The 15,892-nt window shown below is 53.7% G+C and overlaps 6 protein-coding genes across 6 annotated transcripts; 3 read left to right on the top strand and 3 right to left on the bottom strand.

Moving 5' to 3' along the window:
- Nucleotides 1-170: 170 nt before the first annotated feature.
- On the top strand, nucleotides 171-635 carry B0H65DRAFT_407703 (uncharacterized protein; the record flags this gene model as incomplete). Its single annotated transcript, XM_062823815.1, has 1 exon — nucleotides 171-635. A coding segment is annotated over one exon (465 nt), but the record flags the coding sequence as incomplete, so codon positions are not given.
- Nucleotides 636-2,845: 2,210 nt separating this feature from the next.
- On the bottom strand, nucleotides 2,846-3,767 carry B0H65DRAFT_433936 (siroheme synthase middle domains-like protein; the record flags this gene model as incomplete). Its single annotated transcript, XM_062825100.1, has 2 exons — nucleotides 2,846-3,562; nucleotides 3,654-3,767. 2 exons carry the CDS (start codon nucleotides 3,765-3,767, stop codon nucleotides 2,846-2,848), a joined length of 831 nt encoding a protein of 276 aa, XP_062678079.1.
- An 845-nt stretch (nucleotides 3,768-4,612) lies between these two features.
- On the top strand, nucleotides 4,613-7,015 carry B0H65DRAFT_579420 (FYVE zinc finger-domain-containing protein; the record flags this gene model as incomplete). The annotated part of the gene is made up of 2 exons (XM_062830759.1): nucleotides 4,613-5,804; nucleotides 5,854-7,015. 2 exons carry the CDS (start codon nucleotides 4,613-4,615, stop codon nucleotides 6,690-6,692), a joined length of 2,031 nt encoding a protein of 676 aa, XP_062678078.1. The 3' UTR covers nucleotides 6,693-7,015.
- Nucleotides 6,839-8,875, bottom strand: B0H65DRAFT_281207 (uncharacterized protein). Its single transcript, XM_062822880.1, has one exon. It carries the CDS (start codon nucleotides 8,465-8,467, stop codon nucleotides 7,112-7,114), a length of 1,356 nt encoding a protein of 451 aa, XP_062678077.1. The 5' UTR covers nucleotides 8,468-8,875; the 3' UTR covers nucleotides 6,839-7,111.
- Nucleotides 8,876-9,341: 466 nt separating this feature from the next.
- B0H65DRAFT_281374 (uncharacterized protein) lies at nucleotides 9,342-12,247 on the bottom strand. Its single transcript, XM_062822881.1, has 2 exons — nucleotides 10,599-12,247; nucleotides 9,342-10,535 (listed from the first exon to the last, which is right to left on the bottom strand). The coding sequence occupies exons 1-2, from the start codon at nucleotides 12,001-12,003 to the stop codon at nucleotides 9,760-9,762; spliced, it is 2,181 nt and encodes a 726-aa protein (XP_062678076.1). The 5' UTR covers nucleotides 12,004-12,247; the 3' UTR covers nucleotides 9,342-9,759.
- Nucleotides 12,248-14,198: 1,951 nt separating this feature from the next.
- B0H65DRAFT_579416 (uncharacterized protein) lies at nucleotides 14,199-15,150 on the top strand (the record flags this gene model as incomplete). Its single annotated transcript, XM_062830758.1, has 2 exons — nucleotides 14,199-14,477; nucleotides 14,570-15,150. 2 exons carry the CDS (start codon nucleotides 14,199-14,201, stop codon nucleotides 15,131-15,133), a joined length of 843 nt encoding a protein of 280 aa, XP_062678075.1. The 3' UTR covers nucleotides 15,134-15,150.
- Between the last annotated feature and the right edge of the window lie 742 nt (nucleotides 15,151-15,892).

Genomic DNA, 15,892 nt, shown 5'->3' with positions numbered 1-15,892 from the left:
TAAGGCAACATCTCCGCAGCGAGGACCTATTGCAAAGCAAATTAGGCCTGAAGTGAAGAAGAAGGACCAGAAGAAGGACCAGGTTGATGACGCCGTACGCGGTAAGCATGACTACCATTAGAAAGCTAGGCATTCAAACTTAGGCTAACTTCAAACCAGGGAATCACATCAAAAAGTGTTGGGTTAAAGAGTGTTCGTTTGCAGGATCAAAGGGTGACGTGAACCTCCATCTGAAAGATGTGCACAAGTTCGTCGAGTGCACCGAGGCTGCTTGCGAGTATGTGGGACCCAACAAGGATGCGATTTATAGTCATGGGAGACACTTTCACACGGGAAAAATGAAGTGCACTTTCGCTGGTTGCGATTGGGAGGGAACAACAGGTTATTTTACTGATTATCATAAAGACCAACATGGTCCGATATACAAGTGCCCAGAACGCAATTGCCCCTTCAAGCAGAGCCCAACACTCCTAGCTATCCATGTACGATATAAACACAGGAGGGCCGATTTCACGGTGGAATTGGCGAGGAAGTGCGGGGTAGTTGAGCAAGCGAACAATGATGGAGAGTCGGAAAGGGGTATCTCTGATGATGCAGACGATGCGCACGCCGCGGACGATGACATGGATTCGGGTATCGGAAGGACCTCTAGGGAATGAAGATGAAGACGTTCCGTCGTGTCGTTGAGCGTTTGGGGGAACTGGGTGTTGGCGTCTACTTTGCGCCACCGTGAAGGCGAGCGGGTATTTTTTCGTGGATATAGCGAATTGATTGTTGTTTCCTCCTCCTCTCCGTCATTGTCATGTAGATTGAAGAGCAACCAAAGCTACGGCATCCAGCGGCTTGTAGCAAAACCCATGTTCTGTTCACATGCTGTTCCAGGAGGTGGTGGCTAAGAGGAGGTTCTGGACAGGATGCTGCTGGTGGTACCTGGAACCAACCCAGCAGCAACGAAACGTGTCCAGTGTGCAACCCGCCCATCGTATTCGGCAACCATTAAGAATTTGAGTCTCATATGCTGTGTCATCACCCGGTTTATGCGGAGAATAGGCTGAGCATTATAGTCGACTGGGTAAACTGTCCTCACGCATGGTGTCATTAGTACCGAGGAAATTCTGCCGACAGGCTCCTGCATTTTCACACGCATGTCCAGCGTGAGGTATAGTCGTACGTGTCAAGTCGTCAAGCTGCTACCCGAGAAATTTCCCGCTACGAAGACAGTCAGCAAGGATAGGTAGGTATAAAAACGCCAACATCGTGAAGAAAAATTTTGTCCAGATCATCAAAGATCAAAAGACTCCAAGAAGCAATGGCCATTCAGCAAAGACGTCAACCGGCTCAGCCTCAGCCTCAGCCTCAGGGTCAGACTCTGGCTCTGGCTCAGACTCAGACTCAGACTCAGACTCAGACTCAAACTCAGACTCAGACTCAGACTCAGACTCAGACTCAGACTCACCCATGTCCGCACTGTCACAACAACCAGGCTGACCTAGCTGGGGCTGCTCAGTTCCTGGATCAGGCTGCCCGCAACCTGACTCAGGCTTCCCACACCGTGGCTCGCCTGGCTGAGGCTGTTCAAGTCCAAGTCCAAGCTCAAGCTGCCAGCTACCTCTACTTTGCCCATTTTGAGGCTCTTGACGCCCTGGCTGGGCCTAACGGCCTTCTAGTGCAGGTTGCACACCACCTAACTGAGGTTGCTCAAGATATGGACAACGATGATGATGACGACGACGACAACAACACGGATTCGGATCTGGATACTTTTGGTGGTGGTTTGGTGCAGGAGGACCACTCCTCTCCAAGACTCCAACCCCAAAATCGGCAGCATCAACCCCTCCCTACACCTACGCTGGACCCCGCCTCTGAGAACACAACTTGAAGTGCGCGCCATGATCTGTCAGTCAGTCAGTCTGTCTTTGTGCCGCCGCAGCAGCCTCCAACTCGCTCTTATCAGCTTCAGTAAGGCACCGCTCAAGCTAGCTGCTCAGGCCAGCTCGTGCTGGCCACATAGCTCAGGCTCACCAGGCTCAGAAGAATTTCTTTAAAAAACTGTTGGATTGGCGCCACTACGCCATACCAGCAAAATTGGAGCTCCGAACTGGTCGGAGTAGTAGCTCAATCGGCCAATCTATATTCTGACAAAAACGACAGGGGACTCATTCTTCTTACTGCATCAAAATGGAAATGGAGGAAACCAGTTGTTGCACCTACCTACCTTTTTTGATACCCTACCTAACCTACCTACCCACCTTACCTACCCGAACGAACGAACGAATACGTCCTGACAGACAAAAAAATGTTATTCAGCTTTGTTTGCTTCACAACACAACTGGCTCAGTCAGATTGCTCGAGACGAGACGTTTGAGAAATCAGATTTTGTGGTCAAGACCAGGGCAGGCTGAAGATTGGGCAGGAAAAGTTTATATGGGCGACGAACGACGATGAACATGGATTCGGGTATTGAAAGGAACCTCTAGGAGGGATATGAAGATGAAGACGTTCAGTCGTTGTCGTTGAGCGTTTGTTGGGGGGGGGGGGTCTGGGTGTTGGCGTCTATCTATCGATCGATGCTTTGCGCTACCGTGAAGGCGAGCGGGTATATATTTTTTTTTTTTCGTGGGATATAGCGAATTGATTGGTTGTTTCCTCCTCCTCCTCCTCCTCCTCTTCGTCATTGTCATGTGGATTGAAAGAGCAAGCAACCGAAGCCACGGCATCCAGCGTCTTGTAGCAAAAACCCACGCATGGTATCATTTCCCTCTATCCCTATCTGAAAATCCTTTTTACCTACCCAGAACCTAAAAGCCCTATCAAACCCTTTGCTCCCTTGTAGACATCCCTTTTCCTACGCTTTATCCTCCACCTTCAACTCCTCCACCTTCTTCTCCACCTCTCCCACACCATCCTGATTCTCCTTCCGCAAAGCCCTCAACTCCTCCAAACTCGGCACCTCCAACCCATCCTCTCCCCCCTCCCTACGATACCACCCCAACAAATTCGCCATATCCTCCCCCGTCATCTCCCCCATCTCCTCCCACCCATAAGCATCACTAACCTTCTTAATCCACTCCATCCGCCTCTTCCCCTCCTCCTGTTTTGGTGCCACCTCCCTTAACTTTTTGCGCAGCTCACCCATCTGCTCAATCGCCCTCCCCGCATTCTTGGGCAGCGCCTTGGCTATCAGTTTCCGAATCGTCGACGCCAACCGCGGACCCTTCCCGTTCGTGCTGACCATTATCTGCAACGGCCCGTCCCGGTGCACGGAGCCAAAGTAGAAGTCGCATTCGGAGGGGACGTCGGCGATGTTGGCGGGGATTTTTAGCTGGTGGGCGAGTTTGTAGATTTGGGAAGAGGCGAGGGGGTCGTCGATTGCTGTCAAGATCAAAGAGTAATCGTTGGCGTGGTCGGTGAGGTCGGTTGGTTCGAAGGCGCGGGGGATCCAGGTCAGGGAGTTCGGGAATTGGGTGAGGCGGAAGGAGACTTCCGGGTGGAGGGGGGGCGGGGCGATGAGGGTTACGAGGGCGTCGGCGGAGAGGAGGTGGACTAGGCGGGTTGCTGCTACCTGTGGCGGGGGGAGGTGTTAGATGGGTGGGATGGAGGAGGGGGGAGTGGGAGACAGCGAGAAGGGTGGAAAGGAAGAAAGGAAAACGTACCTCACCACCACCCACCAGGAGCACTCGTTTGCCCTTGATCTGCCATGCGATCATCAGACTTCCGCCCGTCTGGATCTCGGGGAAGTTGTTTGGGTCTGCTCGTCCGGTCGTCATTGTGTCTGTTGTTTTCGTATCGTAGCGCCAGCGTTAGGTGTCGTTCGTCAATTCGTTATGGTAAGTCCTCAAGGGAAGAAAAAGAGAAAAAGGATCAAGTTGTTGAAAGAAACATTGTTGCGCGGAAGACGGAAAGTATGACTGATAAGGCTGATATTCTGCCGCTGACGTGCTTCGCTGATGACATATTTATTGGCGGGCGATGGAGGGTGAACCCTGGTGGTTACAGAGGGGCGATTGCGGGTGGGTGGAGAGGGGAGGGCGGGATCGGAGGATGGAGAGGTACTTTTGTCTTGGCAGCATCTTGGTGGGGGTAGAGGTACACCCCTAACACAAAAGATGATATCCATTAACGGGAAGCCCGGTTCCCGGGAAGCATCTTGAGGCGGCATCGCTGGGACCGAGGGCCGTCCCGACAACATCGGCATCGTTGTCATCGGATGTTATGGCATGTTCAACGAATGCTCCGCAAGTTCTGTCAAGATATTTCTCGATCGAATGACCATCCCCAGCATGATTTACCAGTTCCCAAGCTCCCATGGTCTGACCCATCAACGTAGGATTTACAGGCCCAAAAATAGCGGATTCCACTGAACGACAGGCGCAGTAGGCTGCAGCTCTGAGGTGACACTGCTTGAGCTGCGCCTATCCTCTACCGCCGCTCCCGAACCAATAACGAAGCACGAACTTGACCTTGACCCAACAACGGGAACGACGACCAACTTCCCTTTTCTGAGACCAACAAACAATGGCCACCTTCTCGACGACAATATAACCTCCTCCCTACCCTACCGCGACTGGGTTCCCATCTCTGCGCCAGTTCCATCCATATTTTATAATACGACATGTCCGGGCGCAAGCTCGGAGGTGGGCGCATCTTGGGCAACGGCAAGGGCCTCGCCCCGCCCGCAGCGTCATCACCGTCAGCCTCAACCACCGCCGCCATCCATCGCGCCGTCAGCCCATTCGCGCCTTCCGACAGCAGTACCGTCTCCTTTGTATCGCCCAATTCAACGCGCGACTCCATCTCTCCATCATCCTCCGTCCCGCTACCCGATATTCCGCAAGACCTCGTCTCCAATGTCAGCTTGGCCGGTCCCTCCAATGGCGGCCAATCCGCCGGCGCCAACGACAACCGACTTGTTTGCCCGATATGCGAAGAGGAAATGGTCACCTTGCTCCAGCTGAACAGACACATCGATGACGTCCACCAAGAGCTCCCCGAAGAGACGCAGGACGAGGTTAAATCGTGGTTCGACAAACAAGTCCGCAAAGCGAAAAAGTTCCAGCCGCTGAACATCATCAACCAGACCCTGCGCGGGCTCGATGTTTTCGAATCGAACGAGACGCAACCCGTCGTCGCGACTGCCGCCAGCACCACCGCACCCGGACGACCCGCAGAGAAGGCAGTAGACCCGGAGGAACTAGTCACTCGACACCACTGGCAGAGACCAACGGGGAACGACCCCTGTACCGATCCGACGTGTACGAGAAAGTTAGGGCCGTTCAGCGGGCTGGTCAACTGCCGGAAATGCGGGCGTCTGTTTTGCGAGGAACACACCATGTACCAGATGAAGCTTTCGCGATCGGCCAACCACGAACCTGTGCGAGGGATATGGTGTCGAGTGTGCGAGACGTGCTTCAAGAGCAGGGAAGGGTATAATGATCACCAGGGAACGGTGAGGGATCACATGGCCGAGTTCAAGGCAATACGAGCAAAGAGGGTGGACCGACACAAGCTGGAGGTGCAGAGGTTGGAGAAACGGTTGACCAAGCTGACGAGGTTGTTGGCGGAGATGCCGCCGGATGAGGGACCGGGGTTGTTGGGATTGACGGGGCAGAAGAGTCAGAGGAAGATGATCGAGCAGAGCGTGGTGAGCTGGGAGGAGGATGGGGCGGTTACGAACTGTCCCTTTTGCAAGCAGGAGTTTAGGAGTTGGACGTTCAGGAGACATCATTGTCGGATATGTGGGAAGGTCGTTTGCGCGGATCCGGAGACGGCATGCTCGACGGAGGTCGGGTTGGATGTTGCTCGTCGTAGGTCTCCCCTCACCTTGTCATGTTGACTGCTACTGACCTTCTTTAGCAACGATAAACACAGAGAAGCCCCCCGGAACCGCCACCACCACCCTCGACATTCGCATGTGCCGCGATTGCAAATCCACCATCTTCTCCCACCGTGACTTCGCCGCTTCGATAGCACACAAACCTCCAGACCAACGCGCCTACGAGACCCTCCGCCAGTTCGAGCGAGGCATCCGGATGTTGATGCCCTCCTTCCAAAAAGCGCTTTTGGCTCTCCAGCCCCCGAACGAAGACGACTACCGCCAGGACAAACCTCCACCAACGTCCGCCCAAGTCCAAGAAGCAGCCAAGATCCGTAAACGACTAACAGACGCTTTCGCGAAATACGACCTTGCCGCCAAGAGGTTAAGGGATATGAAGACCAATAGTCCGACACAGTTGAGGTTGCAACAATCCGTTTATGCTGCGGCGTCGGCTTTCCTACACGCCAATCTGATTCCCCTGAAGAGCGTACCTAGGGTGCTGCGCAGTAACAGCATGCAATATCAACACCGCCGGCTACTTAACGGTTCTACGTCAACACTCTCGCCATTGCGAAACGGAGAGTCTGCCTTAACCCAAGACGTGGAAACATCAAGCAACGCAGGAGCCAGCGAAGCCAGCGTCGTCCAATCGGAACTGGATATCGAGGAGAAAGAGGCAAAGGAGAGATTGGTGGTACTTGAGGAACAGATGTTCATGGTGCAGGAGATGTTGAAGAGCGCGAGAGCGCAGAGGCGGTTTGAGGAGGTTAGTGCGTTGAATAGGAATGTGGAAGAACTGGAGGCGGAGATTGAGAGGGCCAAAGAGGGTGTTAGGGGGGTGGAGGAGCGGATGGGCGCTCTGTACATTGCTGGATAACAGGATGTCGAGTATGGTTATGAGTCTCTTTTCTTGGGGATTAGCATGGCGTAGGAGTTCTGGGGCATTGCCGCATTGGGTATTGTTAGTTTGGCGACAGATCAGAGGTGTTAGTTGGAAAATTGAAGGAATGTCACAGCAGCCCGAGGTTTCTCTCGTGGTGTACCATGTGCATGTCGTCCGGCGGTTTGGATTCACTAACGACACATCCGGGCCCGTCGCTTCCATCAGCGATATTACCGGTCGACGTCTTGTAGCGAAGTGTTCACGAAGGTCACGGCGCTGCAATAAGAGGTATCAAAAATGCTTTGATTCAACGATTAACATTACTTCTTGCTGAACTGAATCCCGACACGAACTGGGTATCACATCCCCTTCTTTTCTCATCCTCAACATTACCTCTACCAAGAACCGGCGTCTTACTCCTCATCCTCGCTATCCGAATCGGAATCCGACTCACATCCACAGTCAGAATCACTGTCGCTATCACTCTCACTATCGCTCTCGCTCTCCGCCTCCTCAACACCCTTCTCGCCCTCCTCCTCCTTCTTCTCCCCCTCCTTCGCCCCCTCGCTCACCTCCTTTCCAGCATGGCCCTTAGCAACACCGTTAACCAAATCCATCGCAAACGGCGGCGCCACGCCCTCAAACCCTCTAACCTCCTCCGCCATCGCCACGCCCTTCCACGCATTAAACTGCTCAGCGCTATGTGCCAAAGCGCCCTCGAGGTCGATCTTGAGGTGTCCGAATCCAAGCCGGTGGTACGCCCATTTCTTTTCCTTCTCAGCCTTCTGCTCACCCTCCTGGGTCAAAGCAGCATCAGTCTCGTTACCAGCGGCTCCAGAAACAACGGTATCTCCCGTCGCCCAGCCAAGACGAAGAACCTTGGTCTTGCCGGCAGCTTTCCACGAGTCCAAGTTCGCTGCGCATTTGCTGATGGACAAACAACCCTCGCACAAGAAGGTGTATGTCAAAAAGGTGGAGTTGATGCTAGTAGCCGACTCGATGGTCCTGATCTTGAAGGCTAGATCCTTTCCTGTTTTTGAGGCTTGCTGGCCAGCGGTTGTGGGCGCAGCAGCGTCGGCAGCGTCGGCGGCAGCAGACTTGACGGTTTCGGTAAACGAAGAAAAGGCGAGGTTGCCGAAGCCGTCGGTTTGGATGCCGAGGAAGAGAGGCAGGTGGGAGGCGGTTAGTTTGGGGGAGATGGAAATGCCGCCCCAGCCTGCGCCGCGGCCGAGGCCGGTGGTGGCGTTGAGGGGGAAGGAGAGTTGGGCGATGAAATCTGTTGCGTCGTTCTTTGCCTGCTCAGCATCGAGGATGGAACCGGCAGCGGGTAAGCTGGACAAAGCGAGGGCGAAGGAAAATTGGCTGGCCGAGTCGTAGAACCGCTGGAAGGAGATACCGGTGGTCTGGTCGACGAAGGGGAGTGAAGACTTGTGAGACATCGGGATGGCCTGACCGTCGCGCTTAGTGACGGTGCCAGTGCGGTTGTAGGCCTCGGCAGGGACGTAGGTGTGGTTGGTGTAGAACGACTGGCCCTGGCCCGACTGGGGCGTTTCAGTGTTCTGGATCTCTCCGCCGCCGGGGATGGAGCGGACAGAGTTGCGTTTGAGATGCTCGGGGAGCTCAAAGTGAGTGCCGTGGCCGGGGATGTGGTTGCCGGTACTGGTGGCGGAGACGTGGGTCTTGAAGCCGCCGGGGTTGGTAATGGTGGGGGCGCCGAGGGCGGAGCCGGCGACGGCGAGGAGGAGGGCGGCTTTTGTTAGGAGGGACATCTTGGCGGTCGGCTGCTCAAAGAATGACGGTAGTTGGCTGTTGTTTCGAAAGAATGACTGGGGTTGGTTTGAAAGAAGGACTGCAGTTGGATTTCTGCTCGACACCTGACCGCTGATGACTGAAACAGACAAGAAAACCTCGTTCGGGAGATGGAGGACGAAGACTGAACTTTAAAAGGGATTAGACGACTTCAAACGATATTAAGGAGGCCTACCAGCCGAGTGGTTAGCGATCTGCACCGGTGTCTGAGATCGCCCTCGTTAGAGTGTGGTGGGAAGTGCCGTTTGGGTCGATCTCAATCAGCAGGGGTCGCGATAAGATGATCGCAATGACTTGGCAACACCAACAACAACGGGAAGCGATTCTCGCCTCGAGGAGCGCTACAGCAAAAGCAAAGTCCTTGGGCTGAAATGACAATACTCTTTTCATTAATTGTTGTACGTCACTTTCGTTCATTTGCCGACGAGTCAATCATCACGTGGCTAACAGCCCAACAGCACTACACTAGACGTAACAGGCCCATCACGGGCCGCTAACGGGCTCACCATAGGGGATTGAGGGCACACACAGATTCCCATGATGCTCCCGAGACACTCGATGATATCACTTCACCTCCCGCTTGTCTCATTCTGAGGGTGGTTTGGTGGATTCTGAAAGTCCCTGGTCAATTCGATTTGAAGATCATCACCAGCATTTAAACCCAAACTATGGCAGCCAGTGTGCCGTGAGCCGGTCCATCATTGCAGCACACTGCGAGAACTGGACTCCGCATCGTCACACACACTCACACAACCCAGCTTCACATCACAACAGATCAACAGATCAACACCAGCATACGGTTGTAGTGACGCCCAACAATATCATTCCCCCTTTAATGGGCGCCACTCTGAGGATTGCTAATTCATCAAGCATTCTCCTTTCCATTCGGTATTTCCACTCGAAGCAAGAGCCATGGCAAGTTCCGCGTCGGCGACTACTCCGTCACTCTTCATCGTTCACTATCGCATATATCGCAAAGATCAACCACGGCAACTTCCGTCCGCATCCAGTCCCGGTATCGCATCACAACCATGTAACAACGATCAACCACAATGAAACGAAAGCGATAGTAACATAAGATGCCGATAAACGGTCTATTAAACTACGTTAGCTACGTCTACAGTACTCTTATCGTCACACACTCGATCTCATCTCCTCTCACTCATACAGTTCATCTCCACGTACTCTCTACCAGTCAACAATCAACTCCCCCACCCATCAACACCTCAACTACACATCTAGCACTGCCCGATTAACCCCAACGAGCAGTAGAGCTAGTAGTATTCGTCGTCTGCGAAACCACCGTCATCCTAGGGTTAACATTACTCCCCGGCGGCAACCCCACACCCCCAACCGGCCCTGCACCACCACCAGGCCTCAAACTAGCCGGCATAACCGGCTTCAGCGGCAATCTCGGCGGCGTCAACCTCTTCTGCTTCGTAGAGGTAGTTGTCCCATTGTTACCATAACCAGACATACCTCTACCCTGCGCCACCGGACTGGGCAACGACTCAGGCGGATCAACGGGGTACGGCCACCTCTGAGAAATGGACGACTGTCTAGGAGTCATCACATCCGCCAACCACTTGCTCACCCCGCGCTTCTCCGTGCCGGCAACGGAGGGAGTGGGGGGTTGGCCGGCGAGCATGGCGTAGGCTTTTTCGTCGATGTAGTGGTCTGCGTGCCCGTAGGCAGCTGCCATGTTGTTACCGCCTGCTCCGCCGTTTTCGGTAGCATAGGCGGCGCGCATCAAGTCGTTGATCATTTCGCTGTTGGTTTTGGAATAACGCTGGGCTTGGGCTTGAAAGGTGTCGTTTTGTCCTCCCTGGTTCTGGTTGGGCTCCTGGATCGGCCAGGAGGGGCGGGTGAATGTGATGCGCACAGGCGGGACGTTACCGCCGGGCATGTCACGGTTGTCACCGCCCTTTTCGTCGTCGGCTAGACGGGTGCCAAAGACGGAGGAGGGGCGGCGACGAGCACGCCATTTCATGAAGAGGAAGAAGAAGCCGGTGCAGAGGGCGATGAAACCTGTTTTTGTTTTAGTACGGCACTCTTGATGGGATGAGGGGGAAGGGGGAAGGGGGGACGTACCCAATACGCCGAGGACTATACCGGCAGTGGCACCAGCGCTCATCTTCTTCGGCACCGGCACCAGCGTCTGTTGGCCTTGCGTATCCGCCTGGGGCTGGCCGTCGATGGCTCCGAGCACACTGCTCGGGCTGGCTGTACTGTGTTCCGGGGCAAGCGTCAAGGTAGGCAGCGCCGTGGCGTCATCCGAGTTGACGGGTGCTAAAGCATCGGCCGGCTCTGAAGTAGTGGGAGGTCCGGAGGTAATCGTCGCGGTAGCAGTACCACCAACGGTAGTAGCCGCCGCGCCATCAGTGGCGGTAGCAGTAGGGTTGGCAGTCCCAGTGCCAGTTTCCTTCTCCTTCTTCTCATCCTTCTCATCTTCCTCGTCACTACTAACACTAGACACAGAATACGCATCATATTCCTCCTCTTCCTCCTCCGACTCGGCACTCTTAGCAGGGGCATTAGTCAAATCCCGCGGCGCAATAGTAGGCACCTCGGCTTCAGCAGCTGCTTCAGCGGACGCTACGAGGTCATGGTGTGTGCCGAGGATTTCACGACGGTTCAAACGGGAACCAGCACCGAGACGCTTGGGAGCCTTGGAGGTGATGTTGGGTGGGTTGGTAGGCAGCGGTCTGGCGGCATCGGAGTCGGAGGCGGAGTCGAGAGAGTTACTATCGAGGGAGTTGCCGTCGCTGAGTCCGCTGTCGAGACTGTTCTGGCTGTTGAGGCTGTTGTCGGATAGACTGTCCAGGCTGTTATCATCAGCTGAGCTGTCAAGCGCCTGCCTTGCGTCAATAGCACGACGAGCACGGGTCTTCTGGGTGCGGGTGGGACGTCTCAAAGGCCTGGCCTCATCAGCAGATGACTCGGCGCCACTGTCGAGGGAGTCATTGACGCTGTCAGCGGAATCACTGTCTAGTGCCTGGCGAGCGTCGAGAGCACGACGGTGCTTGGCGGCCAAACGCGCGCGGGTCTTGGAGCTGAGGTTGGGGCGTCTGGTGGAAGTAGGCAGAGGACGGGCTTCATCGGCTGAGGAGTCGGCGCTGGCGAGGGAGTTGTCAAGACTGTCGACGGAATTGTCGTCTGAGGTGTTGATGACCTGTCTTTGTTCAAGAGATCGACGAGTAACTCTGCCCCGAGATCCGGCTGTCAGACGTTGGCGAGTCTTTGCGGCGCCGGTGAGCTGTGGGGGGTTGGTGGTTTGGGGTGGTGGTTGACGACCGGCATCGGAGTCCGAGTCGAGACTGTTGTCGTCGCTGAGGGAGTTGAGACTGTTGTCACTCAGTGAGTTGAGGCTGTTGGCATCGCTCAGGGAGTCGTCACTGGTGTCGAGAGCTTGTCTCTTTGTGGCTTCGACCCAGGCCCGGGTGGCTTCCGCTCGGGCAAAGTTCCGCCGGCGGAGATTGGGAGCTGTGGCTCTCATTTTGATATTATTTTGAGGTGTCCAGTGGATTCGGCCGGCCGATTTGATGTTGATTGTGGACTCGAAAGGAGAGACGAAGACGGGAATGAAACGAAGTGGAACGAAAGTGGTGAATTACTGCATTGACGGACGAAAAGAACGTAAACAACGAACACAACAAACAACAATCGCAGACCGGCTGCACTCCTCCTGTTAGTACCTTATGAAGAGAATGAAGGTGAAGGGAAGGCGAAGGGAATGAAAAGTGAGAAAGAGAAGCAAAGGAGAAGAGAAACAGAGGACATTGGGTTTTGTTTCAAGCAACACCCAGGAGATGATATCAACCTGCTATAATCCAGGGGCGCTGTGGTGTCACTGGCACACTAAACCGACAGCGCCAAGTTACCCCCTATCCCAGCACGTGCCCTAGCCGCCGTGTCCAGCTTGTGGCGTCCATCGATTCCCTCGTCGATTCGGTACCACAGCAACCTTCTGTAACAGACAACGGCCATGGTGCGACCTGCCAAGAATGGGATTCCTGACAACCGCCAAGATTCTCATCCGTCAATAAGATGGTGTTTTTGCAAGGCCAAGACCTCGAAACAGGTGGAAACGAAGGGCGTAACAAGCCCCTGTCGTTGCGGGGGGTGTGGTCCCTGTGATGAGCCGCTAAGTATGGTTGCGCTCGGGTAACGCTAGCCTGTAAACAACGTCCGGAAATGCTACCGAGCGTCCATAACAGGCGAACGCTACCTATGACAAGCTTTGGAGATGAAAAGCTTCGATAAAGCTTGGTAGGGCTTGGTAAGAGAGCAAACGATCAGTTTCCCTGTTCTGATGTCGACGGGACAGAAATACGAGCGGGTGAGTGTTCTTCCTTTTGTTGACATCATGAGAAACGAATGCGACGTCGATAAGATTGCGAATATTCCCCTGCGTTTCGATTTTGTCTGGAAGGTTGAGGGAAGACGCGTCATTACCGCTCGCCTGGAGTGTTGACCGTCGACCTATTCGTTGATCACTCGGTTGCTGCCGAGATACTCTATCTTCCATGCTTGTGGTCTTTCTGAGGTTGGAGATGGGAGGCTCTGTCTTGTTCTTATCAGATCCGGTTCCTTCAAACATCTTGTTTCTTGTTAGCAAGTGCATCCGGGGAACAGGTCTGATCGGCATTCGGCAATTCGGCACCTCAAGAACAACACCCCTATGATTGCCTCTTCAACCCGAACCCAGAGCCATCAACCACATGTTCCAAGTGTGACGATCTGGTTCATCCAATTCCAGCATCCATCAAGACGGTATAGCCGCCTAGAAGTATCCCAAAACTGCCAAGTGGATCACCACGTGTGTCAGTCAAGCGGCCTCATCCCCGTGCAAGTCTAACCGCATCCCAACTCTACCGTCGCAGCGTGCCATTTGCAGCCATGCGCACTGACACAAGTAAACAAACCCCCTTTTCTTGGCAGCCCCTAGCAGCTCCACTTTTAACATCAACAACCTCTCTTCGTCCGTCTTACCTTAACGCATTCGGCCCAACTGCCCGGAGCTACTTCCTCAATCAAGTTCAAACTCGGTTAAAAGTTCTGTTTTATCGAGATGCATAACTACGCACGACTTAGCACTGGGTTTCAACCATAGGGCACCCCCTATACCCGTTTCAATTACATTGAAATAGAGACTACTACCTACCTCTAGTATACCACTACAACGACAATCCCTTTCACCACCACCAGCAACCATTTCATCCACACAAAAAGTCGGGAATCCGGCACCGCGTACAGAGATTTCTTGCTTGGCAAAGTCTTGACTCTTATCTTGGCAGTGTCAGTATGTTTTGGAAAAAACCAAGAAGTGCCGTGGGCTTAATAGTGAAGATGATAATGAGATGATAGACAGAGTTCTGGGATGGCCCTCTTTGATGTCGGCCAAGCAATGGTATCTTCTTGGCGATCGAGTAGATAGAAAGATGTATAAATGCGGTGATCGACATCTGCATGGATTGACCTGTTTACTTGGCTCATCACACACATCATCATTATCTCCACAGGCTTCTTTCGCTTCAACTTGCCTTCTGTTCTTCCTTTCGGTGGCTGGCCCCGACATTCATTCTCCAATACCATCTTTGATCAAGTTTCGAGTTCGCTCGCTGGATATACCCCTTCCACTCACTCATAACCACCAACAAAACAAAACAAACAACACCTCAATCGTTCAAGATGAAGTTCCAATCCAGCCTCATCCTGGCTCTCCAGGTCTTGTCCGTTGCGGCTCTTCCCCATCCCAACAAGGAGGCCGTAGCCGCTGCCTCTTCTGCCACAGCCGTAGCATCCGCAACTGCCTCCGCTGTTGCCTCGGCCACTGCCACCGCTGGTGCCGGCACTGGGGGCAAGGAAGAAGAGGAAGACCCGAACGAGGTCGAGCAAGCCGGCAAGTTCAACACCGTCATCACTCTCGGTGGCGGTAATGTCAAAACCGACACTCAATTCCCCGCCGGCGTAAGTTTATCCCACCTCACTCACCCATCCGTGTCATACACACAATCCCCCAGACCAATGAGTCAGTTGGTAACTAACCATCAACAATCCAGGCCAACGGCGCCTTCGAAGTAGAATTCAAAAACCCCGACGCCCGCCAACTCCGCGTAACAGAGAACAAGACCCCCGCCGCCGCTCCCCCCGGCTTCAAAGCCCTCGAGCCCGTCTCCTACAAGGTCGAAATTGGCGGTGGTGCCTCCAAGGGCCTGACCCTCTCCAAGATCGATTACATCCGCAACGCCAACTCCACGACCGACATCAGCCAGGCGAAGCTGGGCAAGCTATGCACCGAGACCAACAGCTTTGTGATTGGTGATGGTGTGGGAGAGACCGAGTTTGAGGCGGATGAGAATGAGGTCGCTACCAAGGTTCCGGATTTGGTTGGAGAGTTTGCCCTTTTTGTGCCTGATGGAACGGCGGCTGTGGCGCCTGCTGCGCCGGCGGCGGGTGACAATAAGGAGGGAGTGGCGGCCCCGGCTGCGCCGGCTGCGGGAGCCGGTGATGCGGCTGGTGGTGTCGCTGCTGGGTGCGGACCTGGAACGATTTGCAGGACGCTGGTCGATGGGTTGCTGTCGTTGATTGACGGTGCTGCTAGTGCTCAGGCTGGTAAAGCCTAAGGGACAGGTGACTGGTTTTTAGGTCTTTGGGAATCATTGGTGGGGATGACTGTACGTTATGACTGTGCTTGTGGGTTGGTCAGTGACCGAGTGAGATAGTTGTCTTAACATGTCTGTGAATTGTTGTTTCCCTGCCTGTGGTTGCGTAAAACGAGATGCACTGCCGTGTGTGATCATTTCGCCATACAATCACAAACCAAGTATTCACCTGCCTCTCATAGATCTCTCATATTGAGTTCCTCCTGGTTATAAGTGATTAGGTGATTAAAAGAGTCATTGCATGTTAGGAGGTACTCTGCATTGCTTCCAATGTTCAGTACCCAGAATGACACCATACACACCAGTGACCTAGGAGGAGCTAGAGGTATGATTGCTAACCTAAGAGCAGCGAAGAATGAGTCAAACTGTTCCTGTGCCAATGCTATAAGAACAGCCGCTTATTTCACGGCATTTCATCCGCGGGCACCCGGGTCGTCTTACATGGGCACCCATCCCTATACGGGTACCCATCGGGTTAGGGTTTAACGTACAAAATATTTTTTACTATAATTATATAATACCTTTTCCGTATAAGACAATACTAAACCTAGTTAACTAATGGACCCTATATATACGACCTATATATACAAGACCCCTATCTTTAGACTTAGTAATTTTAAACCTCTTTAATCTTCACAACCTTCTTTCTACTCTCTTTTTATGACTAAGCCACCTCTAATCGCTAGAATAGGCTAGAATCGACCGCACGTACGTAAATAT

This window comes from Neurospora tetraspora, assembly GCF_033439725.1.
Source record: "Neurospora tetraspora strain CBS 560.94 chromosome Unknown B0H65scaffold_7, whole genome shotgun sequence".
Taxonomy (NCBI): Eukaryota; Fungi; Ascomycota; class Sordariomycetes; order Sordariales; family Sordariaceae; genus Neurospora; species Neurospora tetraspora.
The sequence above is the reverse complement of the archived record's forward strand: the minus strand, read 5'-3'. Positions and strand labels throughout refer to the sequence as shown.

Bases quoted from the DNA above. Each gene is read 5' to 3' on its own strand.
- B0H65DRAFT_281374 (XM_062822881.1), bottom strand. From the start codon at position 12,003: ATGAGAGCCACAGCTCCCAATCTCCGCCGGCGGAACTTTGCCCGAGCG. The intron at 10,536-10,598 runs GTACGTCCCCCC...AAACAAAAACAG, and splicing joins TATAGTCCTCGGCGTATTGG to GTTTCATCGCCCTCTGCACC.
- B0H65DRAFT_281207 (XM_062822880.1), bottom strand. From the start codon at position 8,467: ATGTCCCTCCTAACAAAAGCCGCCCTCCTCCTCGCCGTCGCCGGCTCC.